We start from the raw sequence: 15,786 nt of genomic DNA on the forward strand, positions 1-15,786 counted from the left end.
GGCAATCGGAAGGTTGCCGGTTCGAATCCCGTAAATGCCAAAAAAGGGACTCTGCTCTGTTGGGCCCTTAAGCAAGGCACTTAACCTGCAATTGCTAAGCGCTTTGAGTAGTGAGAAAAGTGCTATATAAATGCAAAAAATTATTACAAATTTATTAATTATTAATAGATTGAGTACTTCCAAATCAGGATCTCATAATGTTGTTTCCTATCAGGTGTGATGCCCTTGTGATTTTTTTTTTTTTTTTTGCGAAATTCCATTTCTAAAGGTTATGGAAATACTGCAGTAGTTCCAAAAACATGAAGACATAGTTCATCTTAATGCAGCGGCCTCCAGAATATCTAAATCTTATTGTAGCTTAGCATATGTGAGATAAAATTTAATGAGCTATTTGAAGTAGACATCCACCACAAAACAATATGAAACAACTATAAGAAGCTTTGATATTGTCTTGGTCCAGCATCCCAGTTTTATTTTTTAAACACCATAAATGACCATACCTAGATTAACATAGACAGTTCTCAAGACAAATAAGCAGCCAATATGCTATTTAGTTTCAGTTTTTCTACTGGAACTAGCTTCCAGATCTAAAACCAATATCCCAGGATTTTGTATGGACCTGACATTCTCAAGGTTTTATTTTTCTTTGGTAAGGTGTTTTTCTATTTGACACTGTGCTTTTTATGAATTAGTAACTACAGACTTTATTGTGTTGTTTACTTGCATTTATTGTCAGTCAGCATCAGCAGTCTACTGGTCCTCCCCGGGAAACCCCAGGTTTTCCAGGGCCTGCTGATATTCATATACATAATACATCCAGTATGCCTTTTATCTGTTACAGACCTTCTACTAGTGGGCTATGTCTGGTAAAGCCTGTACTGACAAGGGCATCTGAAATTTGTTTATAGACTAAATCTGATTGATCTAATTTTAGTTGCTTTTATTTTTTTTCATCATTATTCAGACATGTTATAGTAAAAAACTTAGTTTAAGTTGTTAAACACAATACGAAGTTTTATAATTATAGACCTGCAGCAATGTCATGTGAAAATACTTGCTCAGAGTTATATAGTAGGTTGGTATTATAAACTAAATTGGAAACATGATGTTTAAGACTAATTACTCCAGTCACTAAGTCATGCTACAGGTAAACTGCTTTTGAAAGGATAATTAACTAAAAGCATTCTTTGTTATATGGAGTTCACCAAAACAGAAAAAAAAGAATTATGAACATTGTTAACATTAATTGGTTTAATCACTATTTATGTTGACTTACACCTACTTTAACTATGGTATGTGCAAAATATCACAGCCACAAATTATTCTTGCCTAATTAATTGCATAGTTTCAAACTCTTTTCCTACCTTTGATGGGTACAACATTCTTGGCTTTAACTGGTTCAGACTTTGGTGAACATTCCTAACAAAAACAAATCAATAAAATGTAACAATGAGTTTTATTTAGTTGCAAAATTAGGATAATAACTTCATTTTAGGAGTAAATAAAAAATTAAAGCAATACCATAAAGAAATAGTACAAGTCCATTCAATAACAGGGAATGTAAATCAGTCCCAGAATTACACCATATGTATTACTGTATATTATTGGTTTAACGTATTTCATATTCACATGATGCTTCAGCAGTTACACTAGTCTATGATATTAAATAAAAAACTAGCAGATTTGATTTATTGATTCCAGTACAGTAAAGTTTTTCAAATTATATTGTGATTTTAATTTCAGCCTTTGTGTGTTTAACTAGTAGGGTTTAATACTTTTTAGTGCGTTTATATTGCATATATATATTATGGAACCACATTTTGACATATGCTCCTAAATAAATTAATTACTTTTTTAAATAAATTATGAAATGATTTGTTCATTTAACCCTGAAATAGTCAAAAGTATTGCTTGGTTCTATATCATATTTTTTTCTTGACTTCACTTGCACTTTTCATTCACTTATCCTGGTGAGGGTTGTGATTGTAGTATGCCATGTGGAACACACCAGGCCAGTTTATTCCATTAAAAATTTCCTAGGGGGACCTATTAATTCTTAGGCTTTTCCCAGTTAAAGTCATACCAAAAAGATGCATCAATTTGTCATTCCCTGCCACTCTTATGGTGTTTATTTGACAGTTTAGGTTCTGTCATTACTTCAGTGTCTGTTATGAACTGAGTTTGTTTTGAAATATATCTATGTTTTCTGTTATTTTGGGGTTTTAAGTATGCACATTCAATGTTTGATGTGTTTTTTTTATAAGAAAAAGATTATCTTTAACATAGTTAAAATGTTTTTGTGTCTATTTCTTGGTCTCCACCAGAATGTCACTAGGGAAAAGGGTAGAAACTGTGTGGTGTGTAATGTCTCCACCTTGACAGTATGAAGGTCACTGCTATGAACTTCCTGGTTATCTAAAATTGTGGATGAATCATTTAATGTTGGTGTGCAAATTGCTAGGGTGTGGATTCAGAATTGGAGTTTTGGAGTCGGAATCAGAGTTGATAGCAATTATTGGGTTACTTACTTGGACTTGGTAACCACTTTGATTATTGACAGCGATAAAATGCTTTGAACCTTGTATGTGGTGTTCTTTCAGTCAACATAGTAAATATGCTACCAATCAATATTTTGGTGTGAATGAGTGTGAATGGGGTTTTGCAGCCGTATGTGAATAATAAATTAAAAATAAGCAATTTTTTAGAACATTAGAACAATCTAGATGGAAACGGGCCACTGAGCTCCACAAAGCATGCCAGTCGTATCCACTTAATTCTTCTAAAAAAACATCGTCTAGTTTTGAAAGTCACCTCTGTCTACCACACATTACTATTTCAAGCAATAATAGTCATTGTACACACTAGTAATGTCTTGGCTATATTTTTTAAACAGTTTAATTGTATCAATTTCTATTAAAAATATGAAAATGTCTGGGTGTCCCCAAACTTTTAACCAGTACTGTATATATTGGCTTCAATCACAAATACAGGAGTTGGAGGTATCATAAATTGAGGAATTGGATTTGGATTTGGAGACAAAGCTTTTGTGTAATAACTCCACAGACCTGCAAATGACTTTGGTTAGTATTTCCAGGTTAAAAAACCATAGGGTACGTATCTCAACCTTGATTTAGGAATTTTGTTTTGGGCTTGACCACAGATAATTTTGACTTCCAGGTTGAAAACTTTGCTTAGAATTTAGGTTAACGTCCTCTCTTCTGGTCCCTTGTTACTCTTGCTGCTAGTAACATCTCCTTTGCAGAAGAAGTGTCTATAGCATATAAGGTCAGTCTTTAGACATTGGGTCTAAGATAGCCTGATGCCAGGTGTTCTTACAACAACCTCATTAATGCAATCAATGACTTGCACACAGTAACAACCCAATAAAAAATCATGAATCTAATGGCCATCCTTCCATTTATTACTTTGCAGGTATTTTAGTAATTCACCACAAGAGTGTTGAATTCTCCCAAAAGAAGTACCTGTGCTTTATTAATAGATCAAATACTCTAAACAGTCCAAGAGTTACTCTCTGCACATCAAAGTAATTTTCAACCTACCATTTATCCACTGTTACAAACATCATATTATGTTGCACAACCAACCTTCCTCATAAGGTCTGGTTCCCTTTTCACAGAAGTTTATCATCCCAAAAGCCAGTTTCCATTGCCAAAGTCTAATATGTCACTGTCTTTCCCAGCCATGTATGTCTCCAGAATGGCAGTAGGGTTGACTTTTTGGCTGTAAAAGCCACATTGTTGCTCCGTAAAGGTTTTTTGAGCAGAGACCAAACCAAAGAAATGATGTTCTTTTCAGTAAGAATTTAATTTTTACGTACACTCCTAACATGTAAAAAATTTAATTTTCTGGTCTTATGTACTTTTTGTATACACTTTGCTGCATTTTAAAAGTAATTACAAATGTAAAAGGCAAGAATGTTTAATCTTTTTATTTTTAATCCATTTTTACATTTCATGTCTTTTTTTGGATTAGTACTGATCATTTATTATAATCAAAGCTGAAAAATCTGAACAAAGCTTGTAAAATCTGAACAAAATTATATCATGTAAAAAACATACTATATTTGCAATATTAAATGGCAAGATAAATAGGAAACCAGAGTTTCAGGGGGAAATTCAAGCTAACATGCCAACTTCGCATAGTAGACAGTCAACTCGGGAATAGAACTGGGGGTCAAAAAGCTGGCAGCTTTGAATGATGCTCACTACTCTGTTGCACTTTTAAACTGTCATCCACGTATTTTCTGAACATACCTATATTGCAAGGTTTTGAGCAACTAGAGCAGTGTTTCCCTGTGGCTGCAGGTTTTTGTTCCAACCAGCTTCTGTTTTTAATTGAACTCCTGGGCTAATTAAGTGAACTGTTATTTCCCAAGTCCTGTGTTTAGGGAGCAATATAGAAATTAGAAAACTAAGTTTGCTAAAAAAAAAAAAAAAAAAATTAAAATGTACCAAGCAGTTATATAGGAATAATGTATTTTTTTCTTTTTAACAGTATTTTCATCTTGATTATCATTCTACTTTTCAAGGTGTTCTAATTGTTTAATTAATCCATTATTTACTAATTAGTGGGTCTGACTCTAAAGTAGTTGCAGCCTTTGATTATTCAGTGTTGTTTGCCTGGGTGTCTGATCTGCTTGTTTTAAATTGTCATTATTAAGATACAATGAAGGGGGGAAACTGCACAGAGAAAGAGCAAACAAAAGACAAAAGAGAGTTAAGCATTTAAATCTATAGGAAAAGCAGAAATATTTATTAATGTCTTATAAATGTAAAAATCATGCTGCTATGCTTTTCTGAATGTCGAATAAAAGAAAAAAAAACCAGCTAATTAAATGAGATCAGTGCTATCAGGTGTTGTCACTGATTAGGAATGTGGTTGGAACAAAAACCTGCAGCCACAGGGGGTCCCCAGGACTGAGTTTGGGAAAAACTGAACTAGAGTCTATCCAGATCATACTGATTGCAGGACAAGAACCCCTTCTTATTGGAATACTAGTCCACTGAATGGCACTGCTTACACACATGCATAAATGCATTTAGGATGCTGGAGAAAATCCATAAAGACATGAACATGTTAATTCCACACAGGCAGTAACGCAAGTCTGGATTCAAATCTAGGGCCTCCAGAGCTATGAGGCAAAAATGCGTGACCACTTAGCTACTGTTCCAGTAAGCTTGTGTTTTCACTAACCTGCTTACTAACAAGGCAGAAAATAGATTATAAAGGATAATATCTAGATTATACAGGAGCAGCAATACATTATTGTAAACTGGACAGCATATCAAAGAGACAATTTGAAAAAGATATTAACAAGTAACAGGTACAGAAAAAATGTCAGGTTTTTAAAAGCAACATATAAAAGAGTTCCTTCATCTTGGATTTAAATGATGAATTAGAAAGAGTGTCACAGATATACAGAGATTGTATAGAGTGAGCTTCATAAAGTTCAGCAAATGCATGAAGCAATATGTGTACCATAGCTTGAGCACAGCAGACATTGCTTACTATTTAGAAACTCAGTATTTAAAAATATATAAAAACAGAGGCTAGTAGGCTGTAACAAACAATGTTTAATGATGAAGTGTGGAAAACTACCTCCCTTTTGACTTTTCACATATAACGTTCTTACAAACTAGATTATTATTTGAGGTTTCCTGCCACTCAGAAAAAGCTAAAAACTTCCAAACAAATACAATTCTTCAGATAATTTTAAATAAATAATTCATTTTAAAAAATGTTTCTCATAAATATTCACTTCACTTCAGCCAATACATGATCAATTCACTTTTCATAAAAAATTCAATCCATAGGATAAGGATAAAATAAACCTTTATCAGCTTTTTCATACTTTTTACAAAATTGTTCAGCTGTTCCAATCTTGGTATGAATAATTGGTAAAATCAGTTCAGTGCTACTTATATGTGTAATTCTGAATCATTGCTCTTTTGAAAGATGACATTTTGTGTGCTCCTATGCAGACCAACCCATTTTTACTAGTATTTCTTTGTAGTGTTTTTGCATAAATTACCTTATGCCTACACATGTCCTTCATGCCCTGATGCAAAGAAGACTCTCGTTGAAGGTTGTCACCACCATGCTTTACATATCAAAGATGATCTGAGGTGTTGCACTAGGGGCCAAAACTATTTGCTTGTTTCAGGTTATGAAATGTTCTTTAACAGTTTCTGTTTCTCCCACATACATGACTTCTAGAAAAACCTAGTCACAATCAAGAGTTTTTTAGCTTGATTTCTCCTTTCCTCCAATGAGGCCCTGTTCTCGTGGTGACCAATTGAAATGAGACTGATGCCAGTCAGGTCTTTGTATGACCTTAGCCTTCTGAGAATTGGAGTAACAGACTTTGAAACGGTAGGAGCAGGCAGTTCAGTTTGTCAGCAGATTTATTCAGCCACTTTGGGCTGTTTCATATTTTATTAATTATTTATCTTTCTCACATTTGGTTTCTTCTTTCTTATCTTTTTTTTGTCATCTTGATAGTCCATGAGGGACAAAATGGTGCTATTGTGTCTCCCTGTAAACAGCCTATTCTAAGGTAGATTTTGAGGGTGTTTTGGAAGGCAAAGTATGTGAGCAGCTGGGCAATTGTTATTCTATACTCAATTTCTTGCTTTTTAACTATTGAACTTTACAGTTACTTAAAAGCTGACACATCCCTCTTGTTGGGGTGCATGAACACTGCCCATCCTATGTGGGTATTTGTTTTGCTCAGCACGGCTTCATAGTTGTGTTGTCCATTTTTTATTTATTCATTATGCATCATTTCAAGGATTAGACTAATGCCTTAGAATGCATATGCTGATATATATTGGCAATCAGTTTCTTCTAATTGGATTTTTGTTCATATTGTATTGCGCTTAGGTGATTTTAAAGTAAAAGTAGATATCAGAATTTCTAGGATGATCATTTTTTTAACAGTAACCATGTCATGAAATGTTTTGGGAACTGCTTAAGTGTAAATTGTCAGCCTAAGAATTCTCTTCAAATGGAAGGGAGTTCTGGTCTGCTGTAATCCTTAACAAGAGTTTTAGAAAAAACACAAAGTCTTAAAATGCTATGCATTTGTTTTTTTTTTTCAGACCTTGCTTATCGTATTAAAGATTTAGTGGTTCAAAGCTTATCAGGGCACAAAAACCTACTATAGATTAAATGCTTGTCCTTTTCAAGCATATATTAAAAGTAGTTCCTTCTGCATGTAGTGGAGCCCACTAAGTATCCAATGCAGTGCAGTGACAGGGGCATTGTGCTATAAAAATGGTGCTGTCTTGCGGATGAGACAAAACTGTGGTCCTGACTCTCTGTGGTCATAAAAGATCCATTGGCATCTTTCCAAAAGAAAAGGGTTTATTCCGATGGCCTGGCTAAATTTACTAGCACTGCCTGACCATTCAGGCCCCCTAATCATACTCTGTATCTCTAACCGGATCACTATCTCTCTCCTTTTCACCACCTAATAGTTAATGTGTAGTGTGAATACTGGTGCATTAAAGACTGTCGTCACATTATTCAGGTGGGTGCTACACATTGATGGTGGTTGAAGTGGTTCCCCTCTGTTTTTAAAGGACGCTTTCAGTAGTGAGAAAAGCGCTATACACATGTAATTAATCATTATTATTATTATTACAATGCATCAGCTTTCTCAAAGCAAGTTTACATCTCAAAAGGTAATTTTATCTATGTGTTGCTTACAGGATTAGGTTTCTCTAGTCAAATTCCATGAATGTCTATACTATTATGCAACCAAGTTGTTGTTTTTCAGCAGTACACAATGTTTTTGGCCAGCCTGCCATACTATCATTTGTAAGGTGCAGTCAGACTGAAAACAATTTTGTCTGGAATTTAAGAAGGGCAACAAGTTATGTGCATGGATTATTTAGTAAATTAGGAGGATTTACTATTGGATATTTGTCAACCCTACAATGATATAGCCTACACTCTTACAAATAAAGATAAGAGAGAGTTTCTTCAGAGTGAAGCTGTAAAGGAACCATTTTTAGTTCTCAAAAGACCCACCCCCATTAAAGTTCCAAAAAGAATTTTTATTTAGATCTGTAACAACTCCATAAATAATTAGAAAAACAGATAATTTCAGATTTGTAGAGTATTAACAAATTCCAAATTTTAATATACAATAATACAGGCTAAGTTCATGTTTTCTTCATCCATCCATCCATCCAATCTACTATACATTGAATATTTCTGTTTTGTCCATATGTTACAAAGCTTTTTAAAGCCCTAAAAACCAATGTAATATGCAAAGAACCTTTCCTAAAATGAAATGGTTCTTTGTCTAGTAATAGTTTAATGAGGAACCACACAACCCATTAAAATGACGTTCTAGAACCATTGTTTTTAAGAGTGTGCATTTACTTTTGTGTTTATTTTCAGTACCACTCATGTAATGTATACAGAGTAATGAAAAACCTCCTTCAATGCATCTTTATTTGTTGTACAAATTTAAGAAATGTGTGCATGTAGATATGTTTATTTTGAGCTATGAGTCAGAGACGTGCACAGTTTGTGGATATGAATCACCAGGCATCTTAACCACTCATCACCAATTGCCGTAATACCAAAAAAAAAAATACCAAAAATATTTGTTCATGTTTGGCAACATATATATTCAACTACTGACATATATGTCAGACATATTTTGAAATAAAAATTCATAAGTACATTTTACACTTCCTTTGAAAATAATGGTTCTTTAATGGCACTATGCTGCATTGTGTGATTCCTTGTGTGAAATACTGCTTGACAATGAACTGTTTAATTCTGTGAAGGCTTCTTTGCATATGAAATTGGTTCTTTTGGCTTTAAAAAGGTCCCTAATATGTGAGCAAAACAGAAACCTTTAATATATAGAAAGACTACCTAGCAGTATACTAACATAAAGAAAACCCAAACCTAGCCTGCTTTAATGCATGCAGGAAGAATTCTTTTAAAATCATTGGTACTTCACAAGTCAGCCAACATCTGTTTTTGGTTATTTATGGCACCTGTTACAGATCTAAATAAATAAAGGTTCTTTCTGATCTTGACTTTGCTGATGATGCTGTGATCCTTGCAGAGTCAATAGAGACTGTGGTCGGGGCTCTTGAGAGACTGAGCGAGGAGTCTGAGTGTCTGGGCTTGCGAGTGTCCCTGATAAAAACCAACATCCAGGCCTTTAATGACCTCTTGGGCACAGCCATCAGCAGTGTGTCTGTCTACAGAGAGAATGTTGAGTACGTCAAGAGGTTTACTTACCTCAGCAGCAACATTCATGTCACTGGTGACTCTTCCTATTAAGTCGGGAGTTGGATTGAGAGAGCATGGGGGGTCGGGGGGTCATGAAGTGACTGGAAAGGGGTGAGTCGTGCTCCAGATATCTTTGCAAAAAGACGAATGCCCAAGTCTTTAGAGCCCTGGTACTTCCTGTTTTGCTATATGATTATGAGACATGGACGCTATCCAATGACCTGAGAAGAAGACCGGGCTCCTTCAGTACTGTGTCTCTTTGGAGAGTCCTTGGGTACAGTTAGTTTCACTTTGTTTTGAACGAGCAGTTGCTCACTGAGTCCCAAATGAGGCACATTACCTGCATTGTGAGGGCACATCAGTTACAGAATTACCTCCATGTGGCGTGATTTCCCCGACGGTGATCTTGCTCGCAGAATCCTCATTGTTGAGGACCCAAGCGTCTGGCCAAGAGGACGCACACCTGGGTGCGTCAGACAGATGGTCATTTCCGGAGGGTGGGACTGAACTTCACGTCTGCCTGGGAAGTTGCCAACTGGGATCCTGAGCTGTTTGGTTGTGTGTTGGATGCGGCAACAAGCTGTACTGGTGCATATCCCCCAACCTGACCTGACCTTTCTGAAATGGTTCCTCTGTGGCACTGCTCTGAAAAACTGCTTCAGCATTTTTATTTTTAAGAATATACAGTGGATTCCAACATTATTTAAAGAAAGTCTGTAAACAATACAGTACACCCAGTGAAACCCACCTTGTAGCTTTCTGTCCTCAATTAAACACACAATAAATACATGAATAACTACCAAAAACCGTTACTGCAAACTGGAATCCAGCATACAGCATTTGTCATAACCCCATGCTGTAATTATTCAGTAATCAGTAATATTTTTTCAAAGCCATATTTTCTGTCATGCCATTTATTCACATCAATAACACTTATTTTTCTAAACCTTCACTGCGTCAGAACTGAACTTTTTGACATTTCCGGTATCTCTAGTTGAGGACGCAGCACTTTTGCCTCCTCTTTTAATGAATAACCGATTCTGTCACACCTGTTCAGATAGTTTGTTTCTTTAGATACTTTGAATGTTCGCTCAAAGTCGCACAATTACATTGCGATGAAATTCAAAATTTAAACCATGCGTAAATACATTAGGAAAGGCGTGTGCCGCCGGCGACTGAATAGTGCCCCGGTGGTTTGGGCTCTCTCAAATATATTTAAAAAGATGTGTGATTAAGGGTTATTTTATTTACTAGTTACACAACTCTCTTAGAACACTTTTTAGCGCTGCGGCTGAAGTTCTAGCTGTTTTGGAATGTCTTTCTTAACGGTCAGATCTATTCTGATAACCAAATGTTCAATTAAGATTTCAACTCGACTATCCTTGTATTTTCCCGTAGAACTCGCTGATGTGCTGTCTGCAAAGGCAAATTGTCAGTACTTTTTAAAGTTCAGTTAATGTGTTTAAATATAAAACTGACACTAGAATACTGAACGTCCTTTCCAGTTTTACTATCCCCGTATGATGCGTGTATTTCAATAATCCTGTACCGTTCAATGGCGCAAGACTACGGCACCGTCTACCTGAATGAAGTCTGCACGTTCCTGCACGTTCACTAAGTGCTTGCTGAATTTACCCTGTACGACTGAGGGAGCGCCTGCGTGTGTCTTTATACCCCATGACGGACTGACACCATTTCCAGGACTTATTCTGGCTTTGCGCCCAATACAGTCGGAAAAGACATCGTCTCCCCGCTAGGTGTATTATTCATTTCTCCTATATTCCAATAAGGTACGTTTCCATGCCTTCCAAAGCGTATTTTCCACGGAGTGTGGAAAAATACTAAACATTGTCGAATTGGCATCCAAAAGAAGAAAAATAAATAAAAAAAGGATTCTACACATTACACACAGTCCCTTCCCCTAGACGGGATACCAGTACGCTGAACATAAAAATTTAATTTTTCGTTTTAAGGAGTATGCGTCTTTTTATAATAAAAAATAGGGTAATAATAATTGTTGTTAACGATAGGTTAATGGAAAACTTTTAAAAAATGGCACAAATTGGGAGATTATTATGCATTAGAAAAGAGTATGTCTTTGTTGCAATTGCAGTTTCTGGAACCGTATGATGTAATGTTCCTCACCTGTTGTCCGCGGCCTGACTTCGATAGTCGGGAAACAAGATGGATAGACATTCCACATATCATTCATACACATTAAATAAAACATGAAAAATCAGTAAAGCGTAATATACCTTACAATATCAATCCCGGTCTATTTAATTCATTCAAACGGATAAAGGGATTTGTAATTGAATATGTAAGTGATGCTACATAGTTTATGTTACGATACTTTACACCAAAAGACGTTATCAATGAAAAATATGACTTAAGGTTGTTTCAGGACTGGTTTCACAAACGAGTAAAGCAGATTGTCGCGATTTCAATTACAATACAATATGTTTATTCACTGTACGTACAGTATAGAAATCACAAGCGAATATTGCGCATGGATATGAAAAGGACATTGTAACTTTCATTATACTGAGTAAAACAGGTAGAAACCTTGCATCTTTAAACCGCGAAGCATAAAGAAATTATTTCTTTATAGCCATTCATCTAGTTACATCGCCCGTTATTAATACTGAATTTTCTGCTCATTTCGTGCATGTGGTATGCGAAATAAAAACGACCTTTTCATATATTGTTAAGTACATATATGATGAAGAAAGGACAGTTTTAATATCTACGTCTGAATGCATCTTCACAGTATACAACAACACTAACAAAATAGAGAGCAGGGGGAAGTCCCAAATAATTTTACACACATTGCTAACATTACTTGTTTCCCCGGAGTTTCAGCGCCGAGAGTTTTTTGTCGTTTTTTCAAACAAGACACGACAGAATGTAAAAAGGCTATACTTACAGCGCACTTAAAATTCCCATTCACCGAAAGGAGTAAAGCCAGAGACAGAATAAGAATTGTTACTAAACAACACCAACGGCTCCACCTGTCTGAAGGCACATAGATGACGTTCGCAGCATCTTCAACTTGGCTCATTTTTCTTCGTCTTACTTTGGAACAACTAAGCGGTCTTCACAATCCACGCATCGGCTAATAAAGAGTCTCCCACTCATGGACTTATCTCGGCATCTTAAAGAAAACGTTTCTTTTTTGTCCAGTGCGTGTCACCCCTGGCAGGATTTTCCCTCCACCAGTGACTCGAAAGATATCAAGCATTGTTTGTAAAGATGAGGGGGTGTCGGGAGAAGAAGAAGCAGAACAAAAAAAAAGAGCAGACACATGGAGCACTTCGCGGCGATCCTGTCCGTTGTCACTCTCTGTGATGTCACGCAGTGTGCGGTTTGCCTGCTGTTGCATTTTACAGTTAGCGGCTTACGGAACTCAGTACTGTAACTGGCAGGAAGTCTGTCACTGACTTCATTTTTTATTTGCTTGCGTCCGGTTCTGAATTTTTAAAAGTACGCTGGTTCCAGGCAGCCAAAGGTGCATTCCCTCGTCGTCGGACCGTCATGTTACGCAACTGTGTATCCAAAATGTGTTTAGCAAACGCCAGCCTGTATGCTCGTCATTATCGCAAACACTAAAAGGACGGTACATATCTGTAGTAAGATTCTGAGATTCATATAGCCACAGGCACCTTTGTTCAGATTAGTATTACACGGGTGTTTACATTTAATTAATCCAATAACGAATTTATTTGTCCTAAACCCGGCCTCTCGCTGTAACTGAAACATCGTAGTATGTTTTTTAAGCTTTGCCTTGTCATGTCTTTTGTCTCTAGATTTTGTATTTGAATTTCTGCTAATTTTCTTCTTTCATTGCCTTTGCCCTGTATGAAAGTTCAAAAATGTTTTCTGTACTGTGCCACGTTTTTTTTTCTAGTAAACACTATTTAACAAATTGCAAGATGCATTTCTAAATAAACATACGTTGAAAAAAATGTAATATGTAAGGTAACTTTTTAAAGTGTCATGCACAGTGTTTCAGCGTTTTAAGATTATTTTGAAAATATGCCAATGTTTTTAAATGGGAGCCTTTTAAATTTCAAAAATGCAGCACACACTATTTGAGATAGCTCAGTTAAGTTTGTACTTTACCTTTCAAATTTATTTAAATAACAAGAGTTCAAAATTTTAATGAGATCGATCCAGTGGATGCTAACTTATTACATGAAGACAATAGGTGCTTTTCATATTTTATGGACATGAACATTAAAAATGTAATTTAAGGAATCAACTGTAATAACTGGAAAAACCACAGGACAAAATTGATCTATTCCGTGGACATCTATCATAATAATTGTCTTTCCATTGTAGTTCAACAGGCTAAAATTCTAATTAAGTAATGCTTTCTAATGAAGAAAGAAAGGTTAAACACAAGCCTATAATACAGTAGAATCGGGCATATAGAATCCAAATGTGTTGCTTCACAGTAAGAGATAAAAATGCGATAATACAAATGTCCAAATGGACAAACAATGTGTGTTTTTTTAATAAGTTTTAAGTTTAGTTTGATATAGCTTTCCTAACAGATGTGGTATATTTTCAATTGCACTCAGGCAACTGTCAGTCAGTCATTCTCCAATCTGCTATATCCTAACACAGGGTCATGGGGATCTGCTGGAGACTATCCCTGCCAACACAGGGCGCAAGGCAGGAACAAACCCAGGGCAGGGCGCCAGCTCTTGCTCTTGGTGGAAAGGTGCTATATAAATAGTATTATTTTATTGTTATTATTTGTATATCAAATATAATGAAGACGGTATTTAAATGTGTAAGTTACATCAACTTAGGTCTGGATTGGCATTTGACTGGAACAGGAGATCTTAGGTTTGGTCCTGGAGGGCCATAGTGGTTGCAGATATTTGTTTCAAACCAGTTACTTCATTAGATATGAGAAAAATATGTGTTCATGTAAGAATGAAACTGACATAATATTCTCAAACTCTCTTACCCTGATTCATTGTCTCAGAGAGCTCTTGCATATCCTGGCAATACTGAGCACAAAGCATGAAGCAACCCTGAATTGGGCACTGCTACAAATCAAGACACATTGATGCATATCCACACACTCCCATGAGGGCAGTTTAGAATCTACAATTAGTCAAGCATGCACATGATTGTAATATGAAAGAAAATCTGAAATACCCAGAGAAAATCCCACTTGGACAAGGACAGAATGTGCATCCTCCATACAGACAATGACTGGTGTTGGTACCTAGGCAAATTAATTTATGAGGTGGCTACACTAACCACTACACCGCCATGACACACAGAAAGGAAGCATATTCATTAAACTCTGTTAAATGTAATATTATTGAGTGATGGTTTTCTGTATAGTAAACACATGTATTGAGGTTCTGTTAATACACTTGTGAAGTCACTTTAGTGAATGTGGATTATTTATGTTCAGTAGCATTGGCTATGCAATTACTGGATGTTTTTTATCAGTCTAATTAGAATTGGATCATATTAATATGTGGTCATTTTCATTTTAGAATCAAAAACATAATTTCTTATTCTGCAGTTATATCTGTTGGTTAAAGGTTGACATTGTGATCTAGTGCTACTAAATCTGAAAGACCAATTCTTTTTAATTTTACGTTACATTCTTTATTGTTGAAGAAATTGTTAATGATACTGCTTCTGAGAGATACATAGATGTAGTGTTTATTAATCATGAAATAAATCAGAAAAATTTATAGCAACAATCATACAAAACAGAATATTGGGAATAAATACATGTAATATTTATAATTTAAAGTAAAATTAAATAGAACTTTTTCAGTGCGTTGGTCTAATATCCTGTTTAGGACCCTATGCTGCTGTGATTAGACCCTGTTATGTATTAGAGAGTTTCTTTTGTATTTCTCAGGATAGCCATTGTTTTACTGTTAACACTAGACAAGTTTTTAAAGTTTTTCCTACTGAAAAATGTTTGTTGAATTCAGTAGACAGCTTCAAGCTGAACACAAGTAAAACTTCAGATTGACTTTATCCTATAGGAAGTAGAAACATAACATTAACTTTTATTGAATTCTACATATTTAATCACTTAACGATGCTGACCTTACTGCATTGGTTCAGTTGAGTTGAAAATATTTTGCTTCTGATTTTAGTTTGTACTTAGCATCTGATGCTTCTTATTTCTTTGTCCAATAATAGTCGGCCAGTAGTTTAATTTGCCCTGATATCATTGTTGCAGTGTTGTGGTGTAACCTTTCATCATCTTTATCACTGACTTCTCCAGGATTAGCAGAAGTGAAGTCCAAGTCTAAATGCAGAAAACCAATCTTTAGCGACATGTTTTATTTTATGGTTTTGAATGCTTGAAGCATGTTGTCAACCAGCTGGACATAGAGTGGTACTATGTAGTTAATGAGAAAACGCTCAACAATATCCTTGAATGCTATCTTTTCAGTTTATTTTGGCCTCATTAGAAGACCCTTGAACTGTTCGTCATGGATGATGTATCTGATT

The 15,786-nt window shown here is 35.5% G+C and overlaps 1 protein-coding gene across 1 annotated transcript in view; it reads right to left on the bottom strand.

Moving 5' to 3' along the window:
• Positions 1-12,962, bottom strand: part of LOC127529162 (uncharacterized) — a 52,648-nt gene extending 39,686 nt beyond the window's left edge. The window contains exons 1-2 of the mRNA XM_051931947.1: positions 12,209-12,962; positions 1,365-1,419 (exon numbers count right to left, since the gene is read on the bottom strand). Coding sequence (XP_051787907.1) covers positions 1,365-1,419; positions 12,209-12,343 — 190 coding nt within the window. The 5' untranslated portion in view covers positions 12,344-12,962. The remainder of the gene's footprint in view (positions 1-1,364; positions 1,420-12,208) is intronic.
• Positions 12,963-15,786: the final 2,824 nt, after the last annotated feature.

Source organism: Erpetoichthys calabaricus, chromosome 9 (genome assembly GCF_900747795.2).
Source record: "Erpetoichthys calabaricus chromosome 9, fErpCal1.3, whole genome shotgun sequence".
Classification (NCBI taxonomy): domain Eukaryota; kingdom Metazoa; phylum Chordata; class Cladistia; order Polypteriformes; family Polypteridae; genus Erpetoichthys; species Erpetoichthys calabaricus.